Source organism: Rhincodon typus, chromosome 48, assembly GCF_021869965.1.
Source record: "Rhincodon typus isolate 14 chromosome 48, sRhiTyp1.1, whole genome shotgun sequence".
Lineage (NCBI taxonomy): Eukaryota > Metazoa > Chordata > Chondrichthyes > Orectolobiformes > Rhincodontidae > Rhincodon > Rhincodon typus.
This window is the reverse complement of record NC_063379.1, coordinates 4137965-4149376: the sequence shown is the minus strand read 5'-3', so window position 1 is coordinate 4149376 and position 11412 is coordinate 4137965. Positions and strand designations below refer to the sequence as shown.

Below are 11412 nucleotides of genomic sequence, written 5' to 3'. Positions count from 1 at the left end.
GAAGAAGTTACGGCCCAGGCTACCTCCTCAAAATATTTTGAGAGGGTCTGGTCTGGTCCATGACAAACTGCTGTCTAGAAACAGTGATAATAGATTCACCACAATCATTTTTCCTCAAAACCTACAGCACGTCTACTTGGAGACAGCTCTGATACTTATTGATTTTTTCCAAACAAACAAGTTGGTCCACTCAATGATCTCAACATCTGTTATGATATTGAGACAGACAGCTGAACCAAATCAGCCTTTCTGCCTCTGTATTCTGTTATGGACCAGACCAAACCCCCTCAAAATACATGAAGAAGGTAGCCTAGACTCTAACATTTTCTTATTTTAAAGGCAAGTGAGAGACTCTGCATTCCAGATGCAATTCAACTAGTCAGATTACCAGATTTATTCGTACACTATAGTTAAAATACAACAAAAGAAAGGAAAAAAATGGATTTCTTCAACTCTATTGGAAAACTTAACAGAATAATAGATTATTTAACGACTAAACTCTAAGTGTTTGCAAGGAGGATGTGGCAAATTATTCAGGGCTCAGTTTGCTGATGTTTTTTTTATCTAGGTCAAATTGTTATCACTAGATACTTTCATTCCTGACCTTATCGAACAAAAATTCCACCACCTTCCATGGCGCAATTGGAACCAGGCTGTCTGGAACATTAGCTGTGCGGCAGAAATAGAATTTGCTGGAGAAACTCATCAGATCTGGCAGCATTTGTGGAGAGAAAGAGAGTTAACGTTTCAGGTCCGGTGACCCTTCCTCAGAACCCATTAGCTTTGCGTATTTTTATCTCTATTATCTTTTGATTGAAATTGTTCTCATGATTCAACGAGAAATCTTTACAGTATTTCTACATAAACGGCACAAAGTGAGGGTGAGGAATTCCTATGGAAAGTCATTTTACAGTTCAGCTCTTAATCTGGAATCTATAGCTTAAAAAGAAACTGGCTTAAATTCGTCAGCACTATTGCATCTGACCACATGTTGGCGGTGTGGAGATGCAGCAATCCAGAGCCAGATTTCGATAGAAATGTAGTTACTAGGGGAAAAAAATCCAATGGTCTCAATGCGCCTTTTGCAAGCTTCAAAATCTCCCTACCCCCGACCTCATCCCAAGTCCAGCCCCTCTCGTCCCTGCCTCCTTGACCTGTCCGTCTTCTCTTGCACCTATCCACCCCTCCCCTCCTCACTATCCAATCCCCATCCCAACTCCCTACCTATAGTCACCTTTACTGGCTCCATCCCCGCCTCATTGACCTGTCCATCTTCTCTCCCACCTCTCTGCTCCACTATCCACCTTCTATCACCGCCATCCCCCCCCTCTCTATTTATTTCAGAGCCCCGTTCCCCTCCCCGATTTCTGAAGAAGGCTCCAGACCCAAAACGTCAGCTTTCCTGCTCCTTTGATGCTGCCTGGCCTGCTGTGTTCCTCCAGCTCCACACTGTGTTCTCCCAAAACAATCTCGTTGGACTGGAATAAAGTGAGAGCTTAAATACCGGGGAATCCTTCCACCTTTCAATGAGCTCCCAGCAAATCTGTCTTTCACCTCCATTTTAAGAGCCTCTGAATAAATAACATCAATTTTGACTCAACTTTCAAATAGTTATTTGCGTTCCACAGAATTCCTTTAATGTTCAGTTGGCAGGATGGCTGGGATGGGAATGCCAACAGCCTGGGTTCAGTTCCTGCATTGGGCTGAGGCCCCTGCTTCTCACACTCTCCCATCTTCTGAGGCATGGTGGTCCTCAAGTTAAACCACTGCCAGTCGTCTCTGGTTAGAGACAAAATAAAAACTGCAGATGCTGGAATCCAAGGTAGACAAACAGGAGGCTGGAAGGACACAGGAGGCCAGGCAGCATCTGGAGGAAAGGAGCAGTCAACGTTTCAGGTGCTACCCTTCTTCTGGACTGGATGTGGGGGTAGGGGGGAGCTGCAGATAAAGGGGGAGGGGGTGGTAGCAGAACAGTGGTAATGGGTGAGCCCAGGTGGTAGGTACAACCTGGCTGGTCAATGGGAGGGATGAATCTGGTTGGTGGCTGGAAGGGAGGGTCAGTACGTGGAATGGAAGGGAGGAGGTGGGGCTGGAAAGGGAGCCGGGGGAGGGGTGGGGAGCTTATTTGAAATTGGAGAACTCAACGTTGAGTCTTCCGGGCTGTAGGGTGCCCAGGGGGAAGATAAGCTGTTGCTCTTCAGCGTTCTGAGTCGCTGTGACACTGGAGGAGGCCGAGGACGGACATGTCGGAGGGGGAGTGGGGCGGGGGTGAGTTGGAATGGGCGATGACCGGGAGGTTAGGTTGGTCATTCTGGGCCAGGCGAAGATGGTCGGCGAAACGGTCACCTAGTCGACGTTTGGTCTCACCGAGGTAGAGAAGACCACATCAGGAGCGCAATAGACTAGGGTTGGAGGAGATGCAGGTGAAGCTGTGTCTCAGTTGGGAGGGCTATTTAAGACCCTGGCTGGAGGTGAGGGAGGTGGTGCATGGGCAGGTGTTGCAACTTTTACAGTTACAGGCGAAGGTGCCGGGTGGGTTGGAGTGGTTGGCGGGGAATGTGGCGTGAACTAAGGAGTGGCGAAGGGAATGGTCCTTGCGGAAGGCAGAGAGGGGAGTGGGGAGTGGAAGATGTTCCAGGCGATGGGATCTAACTGGTGGAAGTGTTCAAGGATGACACATTGGATGTGGAGGCTGGTTGGGGTGGAAAGTGAGGACAAGTGGGACCCAATCTTTATTACGTTTGGAGGGGCTATGGAGCGGGGAATGGAGGTGAGGTCTGTCTGGATGACAGAAGGAGGAAAAGAAAGTTGTTTGAAAAAGGCAGACATCCAGGACGCTTGGGAGAGGAACATCTCCTCATCAGAGCAGATGCCTCGGAGTCATCTCTCCCTGATGAGATTGGGCCTGACACAACGATGGTGGCTCTAGCTTTGCGTTCATCAAGCCTCGAGAAATATGGATCTTTGGCTTGCGATTTCTGTTCTTCTTTCCGATCCCGCAGTTCAGTGTTTTATTTTGTCGAGGGGTGAAAGGTTGAGATGAAGACATGGAGGAGAGAGGCAGGAAGGGCGAGTCTGCTGCCACCGTGTGGTGACCCACACAACTGTCACTGCACCAAACCTCCACCTTCTCATTTGTGACTGAGAGACTGTGACTCATGTCTGAATGGGATTTCAAATACTGCTTCACTCTGAATGGGTGACCCGAGGATCCCCTGTTGAGGCATTGGTCCCCGGAGTTACATTCGGTGATAATGGCGACTTCTACCGTGGGCGGAGTCAGCATTTCCTGCCCCTCCCTAGTTAACTCACAAGGCAGTTGAGAGTCAACCACATTGCTGTGAGTCTGGAGTCACATAGAGGTTAGACCAGGAAAAGACAGCAGCTTCCTTCCCTAAATTAGTAAGGCAGATGGGTTTCTCACCACCCCGCACCAATGGTTTCACAGTTGGCACGGTGGCTCAGCCATTAGCAGTGCTGCCTCGCTGTGCCAGAGACCTGAGTTTGATTCCACCCTGGGTCTACTGTCTTTGGGGAGTTGACACATTCTCTCTGCATTGGTTTGGGGTTTCCTCCCACAGTCACAAAGATCCAGGTTAGGGTGGATTGGTCATGCTAAATTGTCCCATAGTGCCCAGGTCTGGAGTCACATGTAGGCCAGACCGAGTAAGGATATCAGCTTCCTTCCCTAAAGGGCATTAGTGAACCAGATGGGGTACAATCTACAATCTACAATCTACAATCGATTCATGGTTATCATTAGATTCCTCATTCCAGTATTTTGTTGAATCCAGATCCCAACCATCTGCTGTGGTGGGATTCAAACCCAGGTCCCCAGAATGTTATCTGGGGCTCTGGATTAACAGTCCAGTGATAATACCACTAGGCCATCACCTCCCCAACTATATGTCCTGCCCTGATTTGCCCATCTGTGTCCTTGTGTTGCCGTTCTGCGTACATATGTTTCTGTGCCTGTCGGAATGTGCTAGCTCGCAAGGCAAGGAGAGAACATGTACCAGTGGGCTGCTATGTTTCAGAGAGAGAGAGGTTATGTGGGTGTGAATATGTGCAGAAGAAAGTGCAGCAATGAAAGGGACTATGTATTTAAGAATGAAATGTGGCTGTGTGTTAGAGTGCATGGGGTTGTCTGTGTGAATTGCTGTAAATGTGGGATGATCTGTGTAGTAGGAGGTATGCCTGAACTCATCTGAAAACATGCAATGGAATGGAATCAGGTTCATTCATAAATAGGGAATGAAACTGACAAAAAACAACTTGGAATAGCACACAGAAGTACCAATTGGTCCACATAAACACAGTGGCTACAAGACCAGGTCAGAGGCTGGGAATTCTGCAGCGAGTAACTCATCTCCTGACTCCTCAAATCCTGTCCCACCATCTACAAGGCACAAGTCAGGAGTGTGATGGAATAGTCCCCTCTTGTCTGGTTGGGGGCTGCTCCAACAACACTCAAGAAGCTCGACACCATCTAGGACAAAGCATCCTGTTTGATTGGCACCACATCCACAAACATCCCACTCCCTCCCCCACCAACGCTCAGTCGCAGCAGTGTGTACCATCTACAAGATGCTCTGCAGAAATTCACCAAAGATCCTCAGGCAGCACCTTCCAACCCCACTACCCACTTTCATCCATAAGGACAAGGGCTGCAGAAACATGGGAACACCACCCCCCTGCAAGTTCCCCACCGAGCCACTCATCATCCTGACTTGGAAATATATCGTCGTTCCTTCAGTGTCGCTGGGTCAGAATCCTGGAATTCCCTCCCTAAGGGGACATTGTTGGTCAACCCTCAGCACATGGACTGCAGCAGTTCAAGGAGGCAGCTCACCCCCACCTTCTCAAGGGGGGCAACTAGGGACGGGTAATAAATCCCAGCCAGAGACATCCATGTCCCATGTGTGACTAGAACAGAACAATGTTGCAACTGTGTTTTTTAACAGTAATGAGCCTCTGGCAGATGGGTGGATAACCAGGGACCACAGATCATAGAAATCAACAAAGAATGAGGGTAGAGATGAGAGGAAATTATTTTTTATCTTTAAAGTTAATTTTTATCTTTATTGTAAGTTAATCTTTATTGTTGGGAAGTTCAACCTGAAGATGCGACAGAAGTAGATTTAATGATGACTTTCAGAATTTAATTGACCAAAGACCTGGAGAACGGAAGTTGCTGTATGGGAAATATCAATAAAGGAGGTGGGAATAATTGTGTCCCATTGTCAAAAAGGGCAGAAGTGAATCCGATTGGGAGCATAGTCTGTATCTCCAATACAAAATAGCCAAGCGCTTTGAGGCTAGGCAGCTACAGTGTGGGAGAAAGCATCTCCTTTGATGGTCAATGTTTAATCTAAATAAAACCCTAAAGAACTGCGGACGCTGTAAATCAGGAACAAAAACAGAAGTTGCTGGAAAAGCTCAGCAGGCTTGTCTGTGACGAAAAGGCCAGAGTTAACATTTCGGGTCTGATGACCTTTCCTCGGTTCTGATTTCTCTTCACAGATGCTGCAAGACCTGCTTGGCTTTTGCAGCAACTTCTGTTTTTGTTCTAATATTTAGTGTTTAATCTATTGGTCTATACAGTGGGGAATGGAGGGAAGGTACTTTCTATTTTATTCATTTACCGGATGAGGGTATCACTAGCTAGGCCTGCATTTATTATCCACATTTATCCCCAATTGCCCAGAGGGCAGTTAGGAGCGAATCATATCAGTTGGGGTCTGGAGTCACTTGTAGGCCAGACCAGGGAAGGATAGCAGTTTCTTTCCTTAAAGAACATTAGGGAACCAGATGGGTTTTTTTTTTACAACAATGGCTTCATGATCATCATTAGAGTCTTCAATGAATATTCATTTTTATTGAATTTAAACTGTGACAGAATTTGCATCCAGGTCCCCAGAACATTACTGGTGTCTTAGGATTAATAACTCCAGGGATAATGCCACTAAGCCATCGTCTCCTCCTGCTTGACTGCTAACAGTTGTCATCGATTAACCCTCTTTAATGCCTTAAAGATCTTGATAAAAGGACAGGCCAGCCCAATCTGAAGCTCCCTCCTGATCTTAGTTTGAGTCAAAGCATTGATGTAAAAACCATAGAATCCCTACTGTGTGGAAATAGGCCCTTCAGCCCATACTGAGCCTCAGAGCATCCCACCCAGACCCATCCCCTCTAACCTGCACATTATGGGCAATTTAGCATGGCTAATCCACCTAACCTGCACACCTTTGGACCGTGGGAGGAAACCCACACAGACACAGGGAAAACGTGCAAACTCCCACACAGACAGTCACCCGAGGGTGGATTTGAACTCGGGTCCCTGGTGCTTCAAGGCAGTGGTGCTAACCACTGAGCCACCATGCCACCCATGTAGGGGGTTGAAACAAAAATTAAGTTTGCAGAATTGGCCACTTTCGCATGGCATGGCTGTTAGGTCATCCGAAATCATTTCTATTGTAGTGTTGATCTTCTTATCGCAGTTTTTTTCAGCTCAAAGAGGGAGATAAACACCGATTTTCTGTCTTGATTTGCGATTTTCCTTCCTCCTGGCCTATCCAGTAGTCTCCGTTTTAACACAGCTTCCTTCTTGTTCCATTGCCCTGTGGTTCTAATTACCCGATTGATGCCCCAAAATGTTTGCCCTATCTCGTTAACTTCCCCCTAATGTAGACCTTCGCCTCAATAAACGCCAGATGATGAGTATCTGAAATTTAAGAAAACGTGTTGGAGAAATGCAGTGGAGAAAGAGAGAGGGCTAGCGTTTCAGGTCCAGTAAAAAACCTTCTTCAAACTTTGACCCAGTTGGAAGCCACCTGTGCAGCTTGATTCACTGGGCCCAGGGTGGTACAGGTGAGGACTGAGTGAGTCACAGATTCCCGACAGTGTGGAAAATGGCCATTCTGCCCATTGAGTCTGCACCGACCCTACAGAGAGCATCCCACCCACATCTAGCTCCAACATGGCCTCTCTGCTCTTGTAATCTGTGCCACAACTGATAAAAGCAAGCATGTCCCTTCAATGGCACTATTAAACTGTCCTGCCGTATTCAGGGATCTGTGAACAAGCAACCCTAGGTCCTTCTGTTCCTCAGAACTTCCTAACGTCCTGCCATTCTTCGAGAACTCCCTTGGTCTTGTTCCTTCTTCCAAAGTGCATCACCTCGCGTTTATCAGGCTTAAATTCCATCCAACACTGATCGTCCCCATCTGAGCAAGCTGTTTATATCCTCCTGACACCTAACACCTTCCTCCTCACTGTCAAACGCCCGGCGAATCTTTGTGTCGTGCACAAATTTAATTATCGTTCCTTCCAGCCTACATTCTGAACTCAACCATTTAGGAATATTGCAAACATTAGGTGGGTCAGATCATTGTGGTTAGAGGAGCTGGACAGATTCACGGCCGTCGATGGCTGTTCCTCAGTGTACACTGAAACTTTACATTCTCATTAGACCTTTCGCAAAATGTCTCTCCTTCGAATTCCTTATCTGTGTTCACAGCTTAAAAATGCAACCTTTATCGTTGTGAGCTGAGCAGAGACTGTCTCATGGGAGTCAGCGACAATGACACACAGTTTTAAGAAAATTGACTGCAGAGCTAAGTGAAAGGTGTTTTTCTTTGTTGATGTCGCAATTGGCATTTGATGCCAGAACAGTTCATTCTAAATCCAAGGTAGATAGATTTTTGCTAAGCAAACGAATTAAGGGATTATGGACCAAAGGCAGTTATACAGAAGTTGGATCACAAATCAGATATGAGGTGACACAGTGGCTCAGTGGTTACTACTGCTGTGCCACTGTGCTAAGGACCTGGAGCTCAATTCCATCCTCGGGCAACTGCCTGTGTAGAGTTTGCATGTTCTCCCCGTGACTGCGTGGATTTCCTCATAAAGTCCAGAGATGTGCAGGTTAGGGTGGATTGGCCATGCTAAATTGTCCCATAGTGCCCGGGGATGTGCAGGTTAGGGTGGATCGGCCGTGCTAAATTGTACCATAGTGCCCGGGGATGTGCAGGTTAGGGTGGATTGGCCCTGCTAAATTGTCCCATAGTGCCTGGGGCTGTGCAGGTTACATGGATTAGTCATGGGAAACATAGGGGGCAGGTCTAGTAGTGATGCTCTTCAGAGGGGCAGTGTGGACATGATGGGTCAAATGGCCTGCACCTGCACTGTAGGGTCTCATTGAATCGCAGACGAGGCTCAAGAGGCTGAATGGCCTTCTCTTGTTACAGTGTTCCTACAGGTTCTTGCCCTTTCAGACAGACAATCCAAGAATCTGGTAAAAGGACGGCTGATAATAAGGTGTGAATAATTGGGTGGCTCAACTGGACAGGAATATCAGGCCTTTGAGTGGGGAGAAATGCAATGTGATTGGAGAACTAACTGTACGGAGCGCTGATGTGTGAGCAAACAGTGGAAACCAGACATTGTTCGAAGCCAGTGATATTAACAAGGGGGTGCATGGAGGGAGAAACAAGTTAGTTCCATGTGGTCTCTTCCTTTAACCATCTTAGCTACGCGGACAATCAGGGAGAAAGGAAAGATCAGTCCATTCCACAGCTCCTTCCTGAATTTAGTTTGTGTCAAGGTGTAAATAAAAGGTATTAATGCAGGAACTCAGGAGCTTCAACATGGTGCTACACTGGTCAAAAATTGCCAATGGGTGTGTGAAATTGGCTGCGCTATAATGAAGATCGGCAATTCGTTCCAGGATGAAATAGATGACATCGGGCATCCACAGTAGTATGAAGCCAGCCGTTACGAAGAAGAGTAAAATGATGGATTTCCTTCGGCTTTTCATCTCCTCATCACTGTTGGCAGCACTGTCCTGGCGTACAAGTCTTCTGCAGGCCAAACTAGCCACCAAGATATGTTTGACAGTGAGACAGTTGAGGAGAAGAATGAGGAGGTAAGGAATGAGTGGTGTCAGTATGTGGTTGACCCAGTCAAAGACAGCCCATTTCAGCATCAGCATGAAGTCTAACTGTACTCTGCAGCCTCTACCTTGTTGGTCTGTGGTGATGATGGGCTCGTACTTAAAGTAATCAGGAATGCTTCTCAAGATGCTCACCACCCAGATGGTAAGGAGGACATTGACTGCTGTTCTCCAGGTACAATATTTCACTTTGAATCCATGTTGGGAGATAGCCACAAAACGATTAACGGTGAAAACAACTGTGGACCAGATCGAACATTCCATGAAAGCAGACTTTGGGAACTCATTGAAGGCACAGAGTTGGGTAGTGACATATAGCAAAGATTTCACGTGGTAATGCACAAGATAATCGAATATCACACAGAACATAATAACTAGGAGATCCGAGAGAGTCATGGCCACCAGATACAGAGTTACAGATTTGGAAAGACCGCAATTGCCTCGACACAGGATTATAATAGTCACAAAATTTGCTGCAAAAAGAAAAATAGGAAAACAAACATGGTTAAAATAAAATTCCAGGGAAATAATATTTAGCATGAATTAATTAGCAAAATATTTGATGATAGAACTCCTGTTTGGTCTGATTTATGTTGAAGTTTATGCCTTAAAGCATTGATTTTGTTCATTACTGGAACAAAGGAATTTTGTTTACATACCAGCGATGATTTGGACACAACAATCTCTAAATCCCAGCATTGGATGTTAATTCTGCTCTCAGGCTGTCAATCTCAAGATTTATGTTGAGATCCTAGTGCATCACTGGTGCAGAGCTACTCTATCATAAGTCATTGGGAGGCAATGGCCTAGTGGTATTATTGCTGGACTGTTAATCCAGAGACCAAGACAGTGTTCTGGAGATGCAAGTTCCAATCGCTGCCACAGCAGATGGTGGTATTGGAATTCAATAAATATCTGGAATTGAGAATCTAATGATGACCATAAATCCATTGTTGATTGTCGGAAAATCCCATCTGGTTCACTAATGTCCTTTTGGGAAGGAAACTGCCATCCTTACCTGGTCAGGTCTACATGTGACTCCAGACCCACAGCAATATGGTTGACTCTTAACTGCCCTCTGGGCAATAAATGCTGCCTAACCAAAAATGTCCCTCATTCTGTTAATGAATAAAGAATAAAGCTCATACATGATCAAGGGGCAACTCCCTCATCTCAATAAAAGCCAAACGTTGTAGGCACTGAAGATCTGAAACAAACACAAAGAATGCTGGAGAAACTCAACAGATCTGTCAGTATCTGTGGCGAGAGAAACAGAGCTAGCATTTTGAGTATTACCTTACTTAGAAGAAGAAAAAAAAGAGAGAAATCTAAGAGTAAATTTTCATTTCATTTGGCAACAAAATTCAGATATTTGTATTTAATATTTAATTGATTTATACATCACCAGAAAAGACCCCACATAGGATGAATCACCCAGTGGTCTCTGCATTTTGGATTCTAATTATTGAAATTATTGAATAGGCTTCACCATCAATTTCAGACATTGCATTCCAAACAAGATGCTGCATAAAAAGGGCCAACAGTATTCCCTGATGCTTCTCTGCAAATTGCCTGCGACATATTCCCCTGGTTCTCCACTGTTTTTCAGTTTCTCCCTAACAACACCTCAATTGCAACATTCTGTAGTTATATATGATTATAACAAAAGATTGCTGTTTATGCTGGAATAGATTCCTTTCCGGTACCGTTCTCTCTCGATATAGAATATTGCTGTGACCTGATTACAGACATAATACCGACAAATGGTTTGACTTTACCTACCTGGAATGCCAATACATGCCAGTACAAAATAGTAATATCCCTGATTACTCATCAGTAATAAGACGAGCCGGATACCCATTCTTGTCAAGGATTAACGGTTCTGATTGGCTTCGAATGGACTAAAGCTGAGTGCAGCAATAATCGAGCATGGTCTGGGTGTCCCTGTTTATAGCAATCTGGGTATCCCATAAGATGAGATTACAAGGTGTAGAGCTGGATGAACACAGCAGGCCAAGCAGCATCAGAGGAGCAGGAAGGCTGATGTTTCAGGTCTGGACTCTTCTTCAGAAAAAAATGAGATCCCATGAGATGATTCTGAATGATAATAACCATGCGCTGTGACTCACGTTCACTAACGCCTGACACTTCCTGCCTCGAGAGCAACTTTTGGAATCAGCGTGTAAGCCTGCGAGGGCAGTATGGTGACTCAGCGGTTAGCACCGCAGTCTCGTGGCACCAGGGACCCAGGCTCAATTCCACCCTTGGATGACGGTCTGTTTCGAATTTGCTCATTTTCCCTGCTGTCCATATGGGATTCCTCCTGCACTCCAAAGATGTGCAGGTTAAGATGGATTGTGGCATGCTAAATTACCCATGGTGTGCAGGTTCGGTGGATTACCTCATTAAATTACTCACAGATGTCCAGGGATGTGCGAGTTCGGTGGATTATCCTCGTT

The 11412-nt window shown here is 45.8% G+C and overlaps 1 protein-coding gene across 1 annotated transcript; it reads right to left on the bottom strand.

Moving 5' to 3' along the window:
• Positions 1–8590: 8590 nt before the first annotated feature.
• LOC109911452 (probable G-protein coupled receptor 139) lies at positions 8591–10814 on the bottom strand. The gene is made up of 2 exons (XM_020510765.1): positions 10736–10814; positions 8591–9426 (listed from the first exon to the last, which is right to left on the bottom strand). Exons 1-2 carry the CDS (start codon positions 10812–10814, stop codon positions 8591–8593), a joined length of 915 nt encoding a protein of 304 aa, XP_020366354.1.
• Positions 10815–11412: the final 598 nt, after the last annotated feature.